This window comes from Ochotona curzoniae, unplaced genomic scaffold (genome assembly GCF_017591425.1).
Source record: "Ochotona curzoniae isolate NIBS_2020 unplaced genomic scaffold, NIBS_Ocur_1.0 contig_3303, whole genome shotgun sequence".
Classification (NCBI taxonomy): domain Eukaryota; kingdom Metazoa; phylum Chordata; class Mammalia; order Lagomorpha; family Ochotonidae; genus Ochotona; species Ochotona curzoniae.
The window spans coordinates 90,366-110,862 of record NW_024465800.1 but is presented as its reverse complement, the minus strand read 5'-3'; the positions used below and the strand labels follow the sequence as shown (position 1 = coordinate 110,862).

At 43.5% G+C, this 20,497-nt stretch overlaps 2 protein-coding genes and 1 pseudogene across 2 annotated transcripts; all 3 read left to right on the top strand.

The window, feature by feature from the left end:
• Positions 1-733: 733 nt before the first annotated feature.
• LOC121156198 (parafibromin-like) lies at positions 734-2,329 on the top strand. The gene has a single exon (XM_040979779.1). The coding sequence runs from the start codon at positions 734-736 to the stop codon at positions 2,327-2,329; it is 1,596 nt and encodes a 531-aa protein (XP_040835713.1).
• Positions 2,330-4,315: 1,986 nt separating this feature from the next.
• Positions 4,316-5,285, top strand: LOC121156197 (annotated as a pseudogene).
• A 757-nt stretch (positions 5,286-6,042) lies between these two features.
• LOC121156196 (parafibromin-like) lies at positions 6,043-7,638 on the top strand. The gene has a single exon (XM_040979778.1). The coding sequence runs from the start codon at positions 6,043-6,045 to the stop codon at positions 7,636-7,638; it is 1,596 nt and encodes a 531-aa protein (XP_040835712.1).
• Positions 7,639-20,497: the final 12,859 nt, after the last annotated feature.

Below are 20,497 nucleotides of genomic sequence, written 5' to 3'. Positions count from 1 at the left end.
GCCCCCAGGCCACTGCGGACCACTCCTGCACCTTCAGAACTCCAGACATCCCCCCTGCCCTAATTCCGTTCCTTTTCCTGTTTCAATAAGCAAGGTTTCAATAATCAAGGAAAGAAAAACAGGGAGAAAAAGAATGAGAACGAACGTGTCAAAACAGTCCCATTTAACATAAGGGAGAAGCACCTTAAATACAGTGGAATAAAACCTAAACAAGGATGTGGAAGACCCAATAATGATTCAATGTTTAAAGAGGCACTAAAAGATGGAGAAATGTACCATGTTCCAGGATCAGCAGACTCAACACGCACATGTCCCTGTTACCAGAAGTCATATAGAGATTGAATGTGATCCCACTCATCATCCACTAACTCACCCTTGGCGTGGATGTGGGAAGAAAAGGATTCTAGCCTCTACACTCCTGAGAGTGGAGTTAGTGTCAGCGCAGCTGTGGGAGATCGCCCCAGCTCTCTTGCCTGCCACCTAGCGGTGTGACCCAGAGCTTATCTGCCCTGAGGCATACCTTCCATTGCTGTAGAGGGCCTGTGACCTCTGACACGATTGGAAGGTCAACGGGAGTAAGCGTGCCTTTTAGCCAATCAAAGTGTCCTTATTGGGTGAAGGGACTACCTGGAAACGCCCTCCTCCCCTGCCTTTCTGCAAGCGTTTATAAACCTTGAACTTGTGCTGAAGAGATAGGACATTCCTGACCAACGGTGAGGGCGAGCTGGGCAAGATGCCGGACGTTCTCAGCATCCTGAGACAGTACACCATCGAAAAGAAGGAGATCGTGGTCAAGGGGGACGAAGTCATCTTTGGGCCACTCTCCTGGCCAAAGAACGTCCAAACCAACTTTGTGATGTGGGCGGCTGAGAAGAAAGGCCAGCCGAGAGAGTACTACACGCTGGAATGCATCCTGTTCCTGCTGAATAACGTGCACCTTTCTCATCCCGTTTATGTCCGCCGTGCAGCTGCTGAAAATGTTCCTGTGGTCAGAAGACCGGACCGCAAAGATCTGCTTGGCTATCTCTACGGGGAGACATCAACGTGTGCAAGTATTGATAGAAGCCTCCCCCTGGAGATAGGTCTTCAGCGATGTCCTCAAGTCAAAAGAGCTGCAGATGCAGTTGTAGCAGAAGCCAAGAAACCGCGCCTTGACAATGAAGAATGCATACGTCTTGATAGAGAGAGACTGGCTGCTCGTTTGGAGGGCCATAAGGAAGGGGTCGTACAGACTGAGCGGATTAGGTCTTTGTCCGAAGACATGACGGTGGAAAAAATTGCTGCAATCAAAGCCAAAATTATGGCTAAGAAACGATCTACGATCAAGACCGACCTGGATGAAGGTACCACTGACCTTAAGCGGAGGAGCTTTGTAGATGCTGAGGCAGATGTGACCCGAGAGATCGTCAGCAGGGAGAGAGTGTGGAGGACACGCAACACGATCTTACAGAGCACAGGAAAGACTTTTGCAAAGGATATCTTTGCAATTCTTCAGGCTGTGGAGGACCGAGAAGAAGGGCGGGCACCTGAACGGCGACCAGCTCCAAATGCAGCCCCAGTGGATCCCACAGTGCGTTTGAAACAGCCTATCCCGGCCGCCTACGACAGATATGATCAGGAGAAGTTCAAAGGAAAAGAAACGGAACGCTTCAAAATCGACACTAGGGGCACCTACCGCGGTATGCCACTGAAACTGTTAGCGGAGAGTGCATCTGCCCGCAGAACACAGACACCTGCAGCACAGCCAGTACCAAGACCGCTTTCACAAGCAAGACCTCCCACGAAGCACAAGAAAACTTCTCGAACTCCCATCATCATCATTCCTGCAGCTACCACATCTTTGATAACCATGCTGAATGTCACAGACCTTCTACAGGATTTCCAATTTGTCTCATCAGATGAAAAGAAGAAGCAGGGTTGTCGGCGAGAAGATGAAATTCTAATACAGAGAAGAAAAGAGCAAATGCAACCAGGTGGCACTGCTTACAGCAGTGTCACAGTCCCTTATAAGGTACTGGATCAGCCGCTTAAACTTAGGCCTCAAGATTGGGACCGGGTTGTGGCAGTGTTTGTGCAAGGTCCCGCTTGGCAGTTCAAAGGCTGGCCGTGGCTTTTGCCTGATGGATCACCGGTCGACATATTTGCCAAAATCAAAGCCTTCCATCTCAAGTATGAAGAAACTCGTCTGGATCCAAATGTTCAGAAATGGGACGTGACCGTGCTAGAACTCAGCCACCATAAACGTCATTTGGATAGACTCGTTTTCTTGAGGTTCTGGGACACACTGGATCGATACATGGGGAGCCATAAATCTCACTTGAGATTCTGAATGACTTGGTTCCCTCTTTTCTGGAAATCTGGATTAAGAAACCCGGATATACGTTGACACAAAGACTGAGACTCAAGCTTGATGAATTTATCAGAAATCTGGCAAATGAAGAAGCTCACACATCGATATTTCTATAGAAGCAAACTTTTAGCTTCCAGCTCTTTTGTAAATATTAGCTTTCTAGTCCGTAGTGGAAATTGCATATTTTGATAGAAGTTTTCTGTTTTGGTTTGTTTGTTTGTTTGTTGTGTATTCCTCATTGGTTATATTAGCTTTACTTAAGAGTTGTTTCTTTAGAAAGTAGATGCCGGAATATAAAAGGTTGTATATTTATAGATTATAATAAAGCCTTCAAAGCCATCTTGCTTTTGATGTCTTTTATTCTTCTTCTTCAAAGAGTAGCTATCTCAGTGGAGACAAGTCTCCAATGTGTTCCTCCATTTTTGTTATTATTGTTTTTTATTGCAAAGGGAGATATGCAGAGAGGTGAAGAGACAGAGAGGAAAATCTTCTGTCCATTGATTCACTCCCCAAGAGGCCCCAATGGCCGGAGCTAAGCTGACCCGAAACCAGGAGACTGGAGCCTCTTCCAGGTCTCCCATGTGGATGCAAGGTCCCAAAGCTTTGAGCCATCCTTGACTGCTTTCCTAGGCCACAGGCAGGGAGCTGGCTGGGAAGCGGCGCTGCTGGGACATGATCCGGTTCCCCCTGGTGGTTCTAGCACATGCAAGGTGAGGTCATTAGCCACTTTTGATTTCTTGTTTTTCTATTAATTTTTTTTAAAGATTGATTTATTTATTTACTTTTTATTGGAAAGTCAGATATACAGAGAGGAGAGACAGAGAGGAAGATCTTCTGTCCGATGATTCACTCCCCAAGTGAGCGCAACAGCTGATGCTATCCTGATCCGAAGCCAGGAGAATCTTCCAGTTCTCCAGCACGGGTGCAGGGACCCAAAGCTTTTGGCCATCCTCGACTTCTTTCCCAGGCCACAGGCAGGGAACTGGATGGGAAGCTGGGCCGCCGAGATGACAACCGGCACCCTTATGGGATCCCGGACGTGCAAGGCCAGGACCTTAAACACTGACATCATGCCGGGCCACTTCCTTCCTTCCTTCCTTTCTTTCTTTCTTTTCTTTCTTTCTTTCTTTCTTTCTTTCTTTCTTTCTTTCTTTCTTTCTTTCTTTCTTTCTTTCTTTCTTTCTTTCTTCTTTCTTTCTTTTTCTGAAAATCTTTACATAGTTTCTTAGGGCACAAAGGTCCAAGGGCTACTGGAAAGCGAGTAAGACAGTTATTTCCACTCCATGTGATATTTTCCTGTATCTGGGGAACAGGGGGAGATAAAGTGAGAGGCCCCACCCGGTCTTCCACACATCCCAGGTCCTGCATGCTCCGAGGGTCCTGCTCAAGTGGTTTTGATAGTTCAAGAGTTAGGAATTGCTGCCAATCTCACCATTCCAAGCAGGATGAGGTCACTGAAGACCCCTCTGATTGATCTAGTCCATCTCAGAGACTCCGTTTGCCCTGTTTTTCAGGGATCACCTGAAAATTCTCTCCCACCCTCCCTTTCTGTAAGCCTATATAAGCCTAGAACTTGTGATGAATGGATGGGACATTCCTCACAAACTTGTCTCTGGTGGTTCACGATCCGTGACCATGGAGCCTGTTGGCAGACTTAAACCCCAAGAGGCAGCAACTGTGGAAATCAGCATCCAGCGTTTGACAACTGAACATTGATCTACCACATGACCTGGCTGCCCTACTCCTGGGATTATCTTCCAATGAGGTCAAATTTGCATGCCACAAAGCAACTGATATCCCTGTATTTGTAGTCCAGGGTCTGCTGCTGTTGTTGGCGAAGGGGGTAGCCAGAGTGGCTGCTGTTGCTGCGTGGCGGGCACAGCGGCAGGGGAGCCATCACTGTGGTCAGCAGGAACTCTACAGCTGCCGCTGAGACTAGGCCGGCTTGCTGTCACTACCGCTGCCATGCCTCAGTACAAGGGCGCTGCATGCGAGGCAAGGCTGTGCCATGCACCTGATGAAGACACTAGAGATGCAGCACAAGCAAATGGAACAGATGGAGCAGCAGATAGCAGCAGAGAACATCATAAAATGCAATGTTGACAAGAAGATCTTTACACACAACGACGCCGTGGAGGCAGAGCTCAAGTCCATCACCGTGGGTCTCGTGTCCCTGAAGGACATGAAGGCCAAGCAGGAAGCCCTAGTGAAGGAGCGAGAGAAGCAGCTGGCCAAGGAGGAGCAATCCAAGCAGCTCCGGCTCAAGCTGGACGAGCTGCGGGAGAAGGAGCACAGGAGGCCAAGCGTAAGATCTCTGGTCTGTCCTTCACTCTGGAGCAAGAGCAGCGAGCCATAGATGGGAAGGAACTGGAAATGGAATGGGTCACCACAAAGAGGAGGGAGTTAGGGAAGAATCCAGATGTGGATACGAACTTCTTGCCTGAGCGAGAGCATGAGAAGCAGGAGAACTGGCTCCGGGAAGAGTTGTGACAGGAGTGGGAATCCAAGCAGGAAAAGATCAAGAGTGAGGAGGTTGGAATCACTTTTGGTTCCTGGGATGGCTGTGGGCATCGGCACACAGTCAAGGTGAAGAAATTCCTGCAGAAGGTACTCGGGGAAGGACTTCCGTGAGTTCAGGTGTGCTGGCGTGGAGCAAGCAGCCCGTGTTCATCAAGGAGGATCTGATCCTTCCCCATCATCACAGCTTCTATCAGTTCGTTGTCACCAAGGCCTGAGGAGAGAGTGGACAGCTCTTTAACTTCGACCTGCATGATGATGTGTGGCTGCTCAGTGACGCCACCTTGGAGAAGGATGAGTCGCATGCTGGCAAGGTGGTGCTGAGGAGCTGGTGTGAGAAGAACAAGCACATTTTCCTGCCAACCGCTGGGTGCCCTGTGACGCAGAGAAGAAGTGGGATAAGTACACGATCCGCTGAGTGAGAAGCTGTGTGGATTCAGCTGCCCCCAGGCCACTGCGGACCACTCCTGCACCTTCAGAACTCCAGATATCCCCCCTGCCCTAATTCCGTTCCTTTTCCCGTTTCAATAAGCAAGGTTTCAATAATCAAGGAAAGAAAAACAGGGAGAAAAAGAATGAGAACGAACGTGTCAAAACAGTCCCATTTAACATAAGGGAGAAGCACCTTAAATACAGTGGAATAAAACCTAAACAAGGATGTGGAAGACCCAATAATGATTCAATGTTTAAAGAGGCACTAAAAGATGGAGAAATGTACCATGTTCCAGGATCAGCAGACTCAACACGCACATGTCCCTGTTACCAGAAGTCATATAGAGATTGAATGTGATCCCACTCATCATCCACTAACTCACCCTTGGCGTGGATGTGGGAAGAAAAGGATTCTAGCCTCTACACTCCTGAGAGTGGAGTTAGTGTCAGAGCAGCTGTGGGAGATCGCCCCAGCTCTCTTGCCTGCCACCTAGCGGTGTGACCCAGAGCTTATCTGCCCTGAGGCATACCTTCCATTGCTGTAGAGGGCCTGTGACCTCTGACACGATTGGAAGGTCAACGGGAGTAGGCGTGCCTTTTAGCCAATCAAAGTGTCCTTATTGGGTGAAGGGACTACCTGGAAACGCCCTCCTCCCCTGCCTTTCTGCAAGCGTTTATAAACCTTGAACTTGTGCTGAAGAGATAGGACATTCCTGACCAACGGTGAGGGCGAGCTGGGCAAGATGCCGGACGTCCTCAGCATCCTGAGACAGTACACCATCGAAAAGAAGGAGATCGTGGTCAAGGGGGATGAAGTCATCTTTGGGCCACTCTCCTGGCCAAAGAACGTCCAAACCAACTTTGTGATGTGGGCGGCTGAGAAGAAAGGCCAGCCGAGAGAGTACTACACGCTGGAATGCATCCTGTTCCTGCTGAATAACGTGCACCTTTCTCATCCCGTTTATGTCCGCCGTGCAGCTGCTGAAAATGTTCCTGTGGTCAGAAGACCGGACCGCAAAGATCTGCTTGGCTATCTCTACGGGGAGACATCAACGTGTGCAAGTATTGATAGAAGCCTCCCCCTGGAGATAGGTCTTCAGCGATGTCCTCAAGTCAAAAGAGCTGCAGATGCAGTTGTAGCAGAAGCCAAGAAACCGCGCCTTGACAATGAAGAATGCATACGTCTTGATAGAGAGAGACTGGCTGCTCGTTTGGAGGGCCATAAGGAAGGGGTCGTACAGACTGAGCGGATTGGGTCTTTGTCCGAAGACATGACGGTGGAAAAAATTGCTGCAATCAAAGCCAAAATTATGGCTAAGAAACGATCTACGATCAAGACCGACCTGGATGAAGGTACCACTGACCTTAAGCGGAGGAGCTTTGTAGATGCTGAGGCAGATGTGACCCGAGAGATCGTCAGCAGGGAGAGAGTGTGGAGGACACGCAACACGATCTTACAGAGCACAGGAAAGACTTTTGCAAAGGATATCTTTGCAATTCTTCAGGCTGTGGAGGACCGAGAAGAAGGGCGGGCACCTGAACGGCGACCAGCTCCAAATGCAGCCCCAGTGGATCCCACAGTGCGTTTGAAACAGCCTATCCCGGCCGCCTACGACAGATATGATCAGGAGAAGTTCAAAGGAAAAGAAACGGAACGCTTCAAAATCGACACTAGGGGCACCTACCGCGGTATGCCATTGAAACTGTTAGCGGAGAGTGCATCTGCCCGCAGAACACAGACACCTGCAGCACAGCCAGTACCAAGACCGCTTTCACAAGCAAGACCTCCCACGAAGCACAAGAAAGCTTCTCGAACCCCCATCATCATCATTCCTGCAGCTACCACGTCTTTGATAACCATGCTGAATGTCACAGACCTTCTACAGGATTTCCAATTTGTCTCATCAGATGAAAAGAAGAAGCAGGGTTGTCGGCGAGAAGATGAAATTCTAATACAGAGAAGAAAAGAGCAAATGCAACCAGGTGGCACTGCTTACAGCAGTGTCACAGTCCCTTATAAGGTACTGGATCAGCCGCTTAAACTTAGGCCTCAAGATTGGGACCGGGTTGTGGCAGTGTTTGTGCAAGGTCCCGCTTGGCAGTTCAAAGGCTGGCCGTGGCTTTTGCCTGATGGATCACCGGTCGACATATTTGCCAAAATCAAAGCCTTCCATCTCAAGTATGAAGAAACTCGTCTGGATCCAAATGTTCAGAAATGGGACGTGACCGTGCTAGAACTCAGCCACCATAAACGTCATTTGGATAGACTCGTTTTCTTGAGGTTCTGGGACACACTGGATCGATACATGGGGAGCCATAAATCTCACTTGAGATTCTGAATGACTTGGTTCCCTCTTTTCTGGAAATCTGGATTAAGAAACACGGATATACGTTGACACAAAGACTGAGACTCAAGCTTGATGAATTTATCAGGAATCTGACAAATGAAGAAGCTCACACATCGATATTTCTATAGAAGCAAACTTTTAGCTTCCAGCTCTTTTGTAAATATTAGCTTTCTAGTCCGTAGTGGAAATTGCATATTTTGATAGAAGTTTTCTGTTTTGGTTTGTTTGTTTGTTGTGTATTCCTCATTGGTTATATTAGCTTTACTTAAGAGTTGTTTCTTTAGAAAGTAGATGCCAGAATATAAAAGGTTGTATATTTATAGATTATAATAAAGCCTTCAAAGCCATCTTCTGTGTGTGTGTGTATGTGTGTGTGTATGATTCTTGAAAGAATTTCGTTCTGCTTTCTGAATAAAAAATGACTCTTGATTCTCAGTAATTTACCAAGTTCAGACCCTCAAGAAAATTTATCAAAGTTTTCACATAATATCTGTATGTATATCCAAATCAAAAGAAGACAGCTTGTGAACTGCACCAAATAGAATTATGAAGCTTTAGTAAGCCATGTCCTTAAAGCTGAATACATTACTCAGTGGAGGTTCATTTTAAATTCTATTGGAATGCAATGTAATTCATTAAAGGCTCTTTTAAGAGCAGGTGCTGGAAATGTGGCATAGCCATTAAGCAAATCATTTAATATTTTGGTTCCCTTCCTAGATGCTCCAACCCAGCTTCCTATTAATGTGCTTAGGAAATCGCATATCTTCCTCATTAAAAAACAAACTAACAAACAAAAACAACACACACCCACTTTATAAAATGAAAAGAAAATGCAAAGCATAAGCACAAATTATCTGCATTAACATAATGCAGTCTTCCATGAAGAAGCAAATAATATAGAATGGTCATAGAGTACTCAAACTTAAACTGACTCAAGAAGAAACAATCTGAACACTGCACAAGATGTGAAATATTTCATTACAAATAACATGAAAATTCCAGAAACAGGAGATTTCACTTGCGAATTCTACCAAAAATATGATGAGCAAGTTATACTGTTTTCTCCTGAAAATGTTCTTAAAATAATAGAATAGGGAAATGTCATTCCTTGGGGTTATTGTTACATGGATATCGGAACAAACAAAAGCTTCACAAGATAGAATGGTTCACTAACATATGATTATGAACATCTTCAGCAGAGTACCGAAACCTGCATCCAGAATGAGCAAAAGTACTGCACAATAACAATGCAATAACACCGTTTCAGTTTCCCTTATAGTCACAGGCCTAACACATCATTATAATGTTCAACTAGTTAAAAGGTGAAAGGTTGTGTTCTTTTTCAAAGAGTCACTTAAAGATCTTTCATCCTCTGGTTCACTCCCCAAGTGGCCACAATTGCCCAAGCTGAGCAATCTGAAACCAGGAGCTTCTTCTGTGTCTCCCACTTGTGTGCAGGGTCCCAGGGTTTGGGGCTGTCCTCTACTATTTTCTCAGGCCACAAGTAGGGAGCTAGAAGGGATGTAGAGCAGTTGGGATATGAACAAGTGCCCATAAGAGATCCTGGCGATGAAAAACAAAGATTTACCCACTGTGCCATGCCAATTGGTACATTTTCTCAAGTGTACTGATTTTCTCAAATGTGCTGATTTTTTCAAATATAACTGATTCCTAGTTTCCTTACATCTTCAGAGGAAAAAAATGCATATGGGTTAAATCAGGTCAAACATTTTGAAGTTTATTTAACGGACCTGTAGGTGTTTGTCCTGTAGCTTGTGCTATGAGAACTTGGAACAAATATATGCTTTACAGTTTCATTACTGAGTGTTCTACAGGTGTTGAGGAATGTTTACTTTGCAGTGTTTTCCATGTCCTCTTACTGATCATTTTAATTTTACTTATTTATGTATATTTGCTTTGCTTTCCTTCTAGCCTAGTTTCCTTTAAAAAAAAAAGAAAAGAACAAAATGCTAGTGGCACTGAAGGGTAGAATTTTAAAATTTTTTTCTTTTATTACTTTATCATGCAGTTCCATAGGCACTGAGATTTCCCCCTTTGCCTTCTGCTATTTTCTCTTCCCAACAGATATTCCCTATGTTGCTACATTAGCATAGCCCCTCATAAACAGTAACAATTCCATCATTCTGCTATTCAAGAGTATCCTGATGTTGTACATATGGACAGTTGCACAGTTCAGCATTTTACTGTCAAAATAGATTCCGTAGTTTTATTAAGAGTTATGTTTCCTTTGGAAGTAGAGATGCATACTCCATGGTATCTTCACATCTGGATATGATTACAGAGTTACTATATATTCCCTTATTGAAAAGCCATAAAACAATCAATAACTGAATAAAAATAGAAGATTTACAACAACATGAAGTGAGATAACATGGTACTGAAATACCAATGCGTTACTGAAGAAATGAAAAAGAAAATTAAAAACCTGTTGCAGTAAACATTGCTACTGTAGAACCTGCATGCCACTGACGAAATTAAAAACCTTTTTGGAAGGAACATAAAGATAAACCAAAATATTCAACCCCTGGATTTTGTTTCAGTGCTGTTATTACCTGTGTAAAATATCACTTAGATTCCTTGAACTCCTGCATAGGCTTCTTGTTGTTAAGAACCTTTATAACAAGTTTTTTAAATTATTTACCCCCATTTACTTAATGTCTTTCTCAGTTAAGTTTGAAGCTTATAATGCCTTTTTGCTTCCTTTGCAGGAAAGGCATCAGTAATATTCATGTTGTCCCTCTGTCTTCTTTTGCTCTTGGTCTTTGCTATTCTGGTTAGTGGAGTACTTTCTTAGGGTCAGTTTCTAAGCTCTTTTGCCCACTGCTCTACTGGTAGATTTTATTGATTGGCTTTGGAACTAAATTCATTTTCAGTCACTTGTGTCACTCTCTTCAGTGCATTTTATATCTGGGCTCTTGTGTTGGGTTTTCACCAGTTTCCATTGTCCTCGCTGTTGGTTCACTACTTTCCGCCCCTTGTGATCCAATTCTGTGGCTGCACCATTGCCTGCATTGCTTTTCTCCCACTTCAAGTTTGAGCAGTGCCCAGGCTAAAGGAAACAGTAACTGTCCTAAATCATTGGGTTGTCAGCGATGATGGTGTTCATGGAACTCACTGGCTGTTATGTCTGAAAGTCAGCCAGACCTATCTTGGGTGAAAACAGTGAAATGCCAATTCAGTAAAATATTTCCTGTGAAGATAGTGCAATGTGTGGAGCTGGAACTGAGTTCTCTCCTGGCACAGGTCTTACACAGCTTACTGTAGTTCCATCACCCTCCACAGCTTTTCCCCAGTACACAAAACCACGCCCAATGTTATATGGAAGAGGTCTAGGCCTGTTGGCCATTAGGTCTGGAGGCCCCCAACATCTATTTTCAGTGGAACCCGTAGGATATCAAGTTGGTATTTTTTCCCCCCTCTGGTACAGTGCAGTGCTTTGAGCCAGACATGGGTTATCTCCCAGTTTAGTGTATATGGAGTTCACTTTTGTTCTTCCAGCCACATACCACCTTCCCAGCCTTTTCCTCAGTGTAGAAAATGGTACCTGATGAGGCACCGGTGGAAGTCTGGGCCTGCTGATGGTTAGGTATCAAGATTACCTCGTCCTGTCTTGGGTGGAACAGCTAGGATGACACAAGTTGGTACTGTTTTTTGTGTGGGACCACTGAAATGTGTCAAGCCAGAAATTTGATTGCTCCAATCTCAGCATACACATGCCTTGCTGTTGTCCCTCCAGCCCCATAACTTTTTCCTCATTACTGAAGCTGGCACCTAACATGATACCAATGGGGATCTAACATGAAATCCACCTTGTTCCTGCACCTCCTGCTTGGGTTCTGCAATTGTGCCACTCTGCTCTTGGTCAAATCAAGCAAATCAACAGGACAGACAGTTCTATGCCCTGGGAACATCAATTTTCTCCAAACAAAATGAAGAACTCAGATAAATATGAGAGTTAAGACGTGTATTTTCTTTTTCCCTGAGTATATTTTAAAAAAAAATTCATATTAAAGCACATGATTACAAAATATGTTGAGATATTTAAGTACTTTGCCCACTCAGAAATGGCTGGAGCTAAGAAAATCCAAAATTAGAAGCCAGAGGTTTGTTCTAGGTCTCCCTCATGGGTGCAGGGTCCCAAGGTTCCAGACCATCCCCTACTGCTTCTCCAGGACACAAGCAGGAGCCAGATGGGAAATGCATAAGCTGGGACTAAGACCAGCACGTGAATGGGATCCCACCACTTGCAAGGTGAAGATTTAGCCATTGAATCATTGCAGCAGGCCCAAATTTCTCAGTTTTTATTGTAATATTTGCATTTTGTTGTGTTTAGTATTTTGTGTCATTCTATAGGTCTTCTCTAATAAAATATCATCACAGCTCTCTTCAATTCTGCATTTCAGTTTGATTTCTTTTATACTTCCCTGTCTTCATGAAATACAATGTTTGTAGACACTTTAAAGTAGTGACTTATCATTGCATCATTATCTCAGTCTACCAATGATATCTTAGGAAGAATTTCTTAATTTTGAGTTTCTAATATTGTTTCTTCTCATTTGTTTTAACCATAGATATTTTTTCTGTTACACTTTTACTAAATGTCAAACACTGTGTTTTGGCCTTTGGTTAATTAGAGAAAAACAGAAAATTTCTCAAATTATATTTTAAGTTAATCAAAATATAGGGGCTTGTCATTAGGGGATAATCAAGATGGCGGAATAGGGTAAGGACACGTTCAAATGGACGGAGAAGCATTTAATCAGGATGAAGCAGAGAGGACATATTTCAGGAAATAGGAAAGGACAGAACAACAGCAGAGGGGTACCTGGAGACTGACAGACACAGGAAAGCAGCTGGCACAGCAGTGTGGTGTTGTAGTGAATGATATTCCAGCATGGGGATCTAAACTCCACCAGCAGCTGAAACTCCACCAGCAACCAGGTGGGAAGGGACTTTCACTGGGAGCTTGGGAGGTGAACCCAGATGGGGAACTGTCTGTCATGATGGTCCATTTGATTTGACCAGGAGCAGGGACAGAGCAGTAGATCCCAGGTGGGCAGTGCAAGAACAGCAAGGATTTCATAGCCCAGTCAGCCCCCTAGAGCTGAATTGTTCACCATTTTGCCTAAGGAGGAAAGGGCAAGGGGGACTGAGCATGCTCTGAGTGGGGAGTGAGCTCACTTCTGACTCAGTGAACTGCAACGATGTGGCATTCTACGGGTTCCATCCAGGGCAGGTCTGGGTAACCCTTGGATCTGACAGCCAGCAGATCAAGAACTGTTGTGGTAGCACATCCGGCGCCATTTTGCGCACCGTGGCAATAGCTTTGGGATTGCAGGGGACAACTGTGAACTGCGCATGTGCTGAGCTCATGAGAATTCGCTGAGATTGCGCAGGAAAATAATACTGACTGTGGCATCGTACTGGTCAAAACAGGTCCGTGTGGTACCCAGACTTAACATCCAACAAGTTCTGACAAGATCAGCACCACCAACAAACTAACTAGATAGTACACCTGGTGTCTCTTTAATCCTGTATCCCACTCCAACCAGAAGAGGGAGAAAGGTTGTAGAGACAACAGTACAGCCTCAGCATGGTATCACAGGAGGTGGAGAGTGGTGAGCCAAGACCTGGGGCTGTGGAGACCACGGTGGATATCTGACATAAGAAGCCAAACCTGGAACTCACTGGAGGTTGTGGCACAAGTGGCTGCAAGTAAAAAGTTGTGTGCCAACTGCAGTAAGTAAAATCGCATTGTAGACCTGTGGGGCACACAGCTTAGAAACCTGCCCCAAGAAGACTCTGCTAACTAGAAGTACAATGATCAAGAGCAAAAGAAGAGACAAAGGCACAATGAATATTACTGAAAACTCCCCTGCAAAGGAGCAAATTCCTATTCCAACCTCAGAGTTAAGTGAGGAAAACATTGCGAAAATGGGGGACACAGAATCCTTAAGACTCATTTTAAAGATTCTGGTCAAAAATGAGAAGTTAATGCAAGAGTTCAAAGAATTTAAGGAAGCGGTAAAGCAAATCAAGACTGGAATATCAGAAATTAAGAACACAGTAGAGCAAATTACAAGTACAGTGGAGAGTCTCCAAAATAGAATGACGCAAGCAGAATAAAAAATATCAGAATTGGCAGATATCTCCTGTTACCAGGGGGAAGCAAACAAAAAGCTGGAAGCAGAGTTGGATCAGGCCAAAAAGAGTATTCAAGTATTGAAAGACACTATTAAGAGGCCAAATATAAGAGTTATGAGAGTCCCGGAAGGAGCAGAAAGAGAAGCTGAGTTTGCAAATGTATTTAATGAAATAATCAAGGAAAATTTCCCTAATCTGGAGAAAGAATTGGGAAACAAGATCCAGGAGGGACACAGAACTTCCAACAGGCTTGATCAAAAGCGATCTTCACCAAGACATATGATTATCAACCTCTCTTCAATTGAACATAAGGAAAAGATCCTTAAATGTGCACGTGGGGCCCGGCGAGGTGGCGCAAGTGGTTAAAGGTCCTCGCCTTGCACGCCTGGGATCCCATATGGGCACCGGTTCTAATCCCGGCAGCCCAGCTTCCCTTCCAGCTCCCTGCCCGTGGCCCGGGAAGGCAGTCGAGGATGGCCCAAAGCTTTGGGACCCTGCACCCGCGTGGGAGACCCGGAAGAGGCTCCTGGCTTTGGATCGGCATAGTATCAGCCCGTTGCGGCTCACTTGGGGAGTGAATCATCGGACGGAAGATCTTCCTCTCTCTCTCCTCTGTGTATATCCGCCTTTCCAATGAAAAAATAATAAAAATAAATCGTTAAAAAATGTGCACGTGAAAAACATCAATTGACATATAAAGGAATGCCAATTAAGCTCACAGGAGATCTCTCACAGGAATCTCTACAGGCAAGAAGAGAATGGAGTGACATATTCCAGATTCTAAAAGAAAAAAATTGTCGACGTAGGATAACATACCCTGCAAAGCTTTCTTTCATCTTTGAAAATGAAATAAAATTCTTCCAGAGTAAAGAAAAGCTAAAAGAATTTGTCTCTTCCAAACCTACTCTACAAATGATAGTTGAAGATGTTCTCTTGACAAAGATGAATAGCACCTACCAAAACCAAAGGCAAGTGGGAAGAACATTCCAGTAAAATGACAACAGAAGACTAAATCAATGAACAACCCATTCCTAAAATTACAGGACCAAAGTACCACCTATGAATATTTAACCCTAAATGTAAATGGCTTAAGCTCAATCAAACGTCATAGATTAGTAGACTGGATTAAAAAACAAAACCCATCTGTTTATTGTTGGGAGGAGACACACTCCAACAAAGATCAGCAGAAACTATATCATTGGGTTTTGTTGTTGTCTATTGGTTTCATCTCTTCAAAACACTTTCTTCTGATTAAATCATTCAATGACTCGTAGATCATACAGTGGCATCATTTTCTTCAAGAAGGATCTTGATTTTCACTTCTTCAGCTACACGTTATACATTTAATAGCATGTTATTTAACTTCTTGGTGTTGTTAATTTCTTTTTTCTCCCAGAAGTTGATTTTGTTTTGTGGCTCTTCATTTAAGGGAAGGTATAGTAGTTGTGTAACGGACACTGTCATATCTAGTAACATGTCATTTAACTTCATGGCATTGTAAATTTCTATTTTTCTTTCTATTGTTGATTTTGTATCATGACTTTTCATTTAAGGGAATGTACAGTAGTTACGTAAGGGAGACTAACAACCAGATGTGAGGATGCAGTGTGGTCGGCATCTCTGTTTCCAGACAAAGATGGACTTACAGTGAAACTGTTTATATTGTATTTTGACAATAGGATTCTGGACCCTCTGCCATTGTCCATGCCCGCAATAATGAAAATATGACTGAATATGAAGAACTATATGTTAGTAATGATATAAAGGAACTGGGGGGAGGGAGAGCTGGGGAGGGGATAAGGGAATATGGAACTGTATCGTAAAATGATAGCAATAATAAAATGTGAAAAATAACAAAAAAAATATGGGCTTGTCATTAATTGGATTTAGTCCTTGTAAAGAGAAATTAGGATGGTGAATTTCGGTCAGTTTCTAAGGATGAGCCCTGTGGCCAGCATCATGACGTAATAGGTACAGCTACTATTGTCATAGGTTCCAGCATCCCATATGGGTGGTAGGTTGAGTCTCAAATGCTCCAGTTTTTATGCAACACCCTGCCAATGTGCCTGCAAAGCAGCCAAGTATTGCCCAAGTGCTTGGGGCCTTGCACTGAAGTGGAAAACCTAAAAGAAGCTCCTGGCTTCAGACTGACCTAACTTCAAGTATTGTGTCCATTTAGGGAAATAATAAGCAGGTGGAATTTCTCTCTCTCTCTCTCTCTCTCTCTCTCTCTCTCTCTCTCTCTGTTTTTAACCATCCTTTTGTAATTCTGACCTGCTTTTAAAAGCTGTATGCACCTTTGTGAATACCTTGCTTGGAAATTCTGTTTGTAGTTTGTAACATTTTCCTTTTTAACTAGTAGGAACAATTACTATTCCTTCTGCTGAGGTTATTCTATCCATTCATGTGGTACTCACCCCAGCCTCAGTTTGACACCCATAGATGTCTGATTAGAATTTGGCAGAGTAGTGACACCTTCACCACTTTAGAGACAATTGAGAAAGAAATCTACACAGATCAATCCAATCTGGTATATTTTGCAGACTGCTTGAACCATCCTGGTCTTGCTCAGATCCTGTATCCTCAGCTGTGACCTGGGTCTAGGCTGTGTGTTTCAGGTACTTTCATTCAGGAATGCGTTATTCATTCCCATCACTGAACCAGGGAAATTGTGGGATCTCCCACTTTTTTCCTGCCTGTCAGACATTGTTTCCCCATAGTAAAAAACATGGAAAGCTAGTGATTTATCTGTTGGGCCTGTATCAGTTAATTCTTACAGGGGTGTAAATTCACCTCGTATTTCTCCATTGTGGCTGAAAACAGAAGTGCTTGAATTCCTCAATGATTGTCTTCCCCAGTACTTCACACACTTTCGCATCACTGCTCCTCTGGGGTCTGACTGGTATAAATTTTGGGCCAATTTCCAGCATCTACTAAAGGATTGCTCCTTCTGGACCATCAACCTTTTTGACTCAGAGGCTCGCATGATACCTCTGATTTGCTTGCTATAATTCTCAATTGAATGGATATTGGATGGTTATCATAATACTATTCATTATCCTATATTGTGTGTTTATTTTACTTCAGTTGTCTTTGTATGCTTATGCTGCTCCAAGGAGTTCAATGAGCCAATTATATCCTCAGTAGTGAAGAAACACCTGCTCTACTTAGGTGAAAAGCCAATGAAAAAGTAACAATTTGAGTGAGATTTCAGGAGTATGGCCATGATATTTGCAACATTTTATATTTCTCTAAGAGCAAAAGAACACCAGGCAATTAAATTGGCTTTATGATGTGAGGTTTAGGTCTCTTCCATCAAATGAAACAATGGGATTAGATGTTCATGGGATGTCGATTAAAGAAACAGAAGGCGGAGGGATTTTGTGTGGAGTTAGAAACAGCATGATCACCTAACATTGTTTACATAACATTTGTTTAATGCCTTGTCTTTACATGTGGGATTTTTGCCTCAACCATAGGATAATAATATAGAGCAAGAAACACAGTCATCTTTGACGCCTTAAAAAGATGAACGTTGGGCTCAGCACTGCATGTGCCTGATCCCACATAGGTGTCGGCAACTGACCCAGCAACTCCACTTCATATCCAGCTCCTTGTATGGGGGCTGAGAAAGCAGTAGAGAATGGCTGGAAAACTCAAGCTCCTACTCATGTGTGAGAGACAGAGAAGCTCCTAGCTATGACTTAGAATTGGCTGAGCTACAGCTGTTATACCCGCTTTGGGAGTGAACCAGTAGACAGACAACCAATCTGTCTTTCTGTATCTCCTTCTTTCTTTGTATGTCTGTTTTTCCAAGAAAAATAAGTACTTCTTTTTTAAAAAGAGAGAAATAAAGAAAAGAAAGAGAAAGAGAAAGAGAGAAAGAAAGAAAGAAAGAAAGAAAGAAAGAAAGAAAGAAAGAAAGAAAGAAAAACTTTACTTCATTTTCTCATGGCTTTGTTCCCTTGCTTTAGGTTAAATAGGATTCATGGAAATGCCAAAACAAGCAGCAGAGCTAAACTTTATTACTGAATCTCCAGTGGAGCAGCAGAAGTACACATTTTTCAAAAGCTGTCCTTGAAATTTCCCATGGGGAAAGAAGTAGGAGTGACAGCTAGAAGGTGTCTCTTTTTACAAGATTTTTTTTTTTATTTTTATTAGAAAGTCAGATATACAGAGAGGAGCAGAGACAGAGAGGAAGATCTTCTGTCCATTAATTCACTCCCCAAGTGGCCACAACTGCCAGTGCTGCGCAGATCCGAAGCCAGGAGCCAGGAGCCTCTTCCAGGTCTCCCAAAGGGGTTCAGGGTCCCATGACTTTGGGCCGTCCTTGACTGCTTTCTAGGACCACACACAGGGAGCTGGACAGGAAGTAGGGCCTCAGGAATTGAAACCAGTGCCCATATGGGATCTTATCATGTGCAAGGTTCAGCTGCTAGACTTCCATACCAGGCCCCAGAAGGTGTCTTAGGCAGCTGAAGCTACACGAGGCAGTAGCAAGTCTCCAAGTCATGAGAACTCAGTAGTTTTTTCTTATGCATGAATCTTATTTTCCTGGCTATGTTAGAGAGAAGTGTCATTATATACAGACATGTACTAAATCTGAAATTATTTGATAGTATTTGAAAGATCGGGTTCTCATTCTGAAGATTTTAAGGCCAAAACTCCTGGGAAGAGGTGATTTTTGATATCACTATGTATTGCAAAGAAGCAGAATTATTTTCTATCTAAAGTGAACACTTATTTTTAAAATTAGAAATGATGATTTGATAGAGAGGGATGAAAACATAATACTTCTTACTGAGTATTTAGCAGAGGAAGCTTTCCCTTTGAGTAGACTTGCTGGTATGTCGGATTTGTGTGTGTGTGTGTATGTGTGTGTGTGTGTGTGTTGTGAAGGTGATGAGGTTTATTTTCTTTGTGCATTGACTAAAAATACATGGACAATTGGTTTGAGTTCATCAGTAGAATTATTTGCTCCAGCAGCACAACTTGTCAGTATAACCAGAACAAATGCTTGATTATTTACCTAGGAGCAAGAATCTTGCGATGCTCTTTTTGTAATAAAACCAAAGTAAATTTTTTTTCTTTAGATAACGAAATTTTTCTATGTTAATGAGGGTTTTACGTGTAAGGATGCTTCTCAAATATGTCTTCCCAACTTTTAACAGATTGTGAAATAGGTAAATATGTACGTACATGTGTTCTGACAGATGAACTGTTACATGGAGATTAGTGTGCTGAGAGGTGAAGACTTCCTGCAGTATACACCTCTCCCCTAGATGAAAGCAGGACTGCCAGGAAAACAGGCAAGTGCATTTTGACAACAGAATATTAGATTCTTCTACCATTTACTATGACTAAAATGCAGTGATACACTTAAACAGAAACAGAAGAAGTTAAGACTGCTAGTGCATGATTGGAGATCTAAAACAATATTAGAGGGTCTGGCGCGGTGGCGCAAGTGGTTAAGGTCCTCGCCTTGCACGCCTGGGATCCCATATGGGCGCCGGTTCTATCCTGACAGCCCCGCTTCCCTTCCAGCTCCCTGCCTGTGGCACAAGAAAGCAGTCGAGGATGTCCCAAAGCTTTGGGATCCTGCACCTGCGCTGGAGAACTGGAGGAGGCGCCTGGCTTCGGATCAGCATAGTATCCGCCGTTGCGCTCACTTGGGGAGTGAATCATCGGATGAAAGATCTTCCTCTCTGTCTCTCCTCTCTGTATATCCACCTTTCCAATTAAAAAAAATAATAAAAATAAATCTTTAAAAAAATAATAATAATATTGTGAAAATTATTGGGGTGGATTAGGGAAGTGGAAGAGGCAATCCCTGTTCCTATGAAGGATATGATAGATACATTAGTTACTTAATTAGTGCATATATTTATAAAATACAATATATAAAAAATTATTTTTAAAATGTTAACTTTGTTTTTTTTTAATTAATTTATTTTTTAAATTATTTTTTTTTATTGGAAAGGCAGATATACAGAGAGGAAAGACAGAGAGGAAGATCTTTCATCCGATGATTCACTCCCCAAGTGAGCGCAACGGCCGATGCCATGCCGATCCGAAGCCAGGAGCCTCTTCCGGGTCTCCCACGCAGGTACAGGGTCCCAAAGCTTTGGGCAGTCCTTGACTGCTCTCCCGGGCCACAGGCAGGGAGCTGGAAGGGAAGCTGGAAGGGAAGCGGGGCAGCTGGCATAGAACCGGTGCCCATATGGGATCCTGGGCATGCAAGGTGAGGACCTTATCCACTTGCACCACCGCGCCGGGCCCAACTGAGTCATTTTTAATGGAAAGAAACTCATAAATGCAATGACCAGTAGATCTAGAGGCAATGAAATCCAAGATCTGTGGGCCAACATCTGCTAAGGACATCCTTGCTGTGTCATCCACGGTAGAAGGCTAATGACAGTGAGAGGGCAGAAGCAACAGCCAGAGGAACGTAGGAGACTCTTGCTGCATCAACAGCATCCTCCCATTCACAAGACCAGGTCTTCATGGCCAAAATGCCTCTCCACATTTCTATGCTCAGAACTGCCACAATGGAGGTCACATTGCTAAAGGTTTCAGAGGGTTCAATCATTCAAAACAAGCAGTCATCTAAAACTCAGACACTTCTGAAATGAAATATATGAATGTCCCTAATGTGACATTAGGACCCAGCCCCTTTTCCATTGCC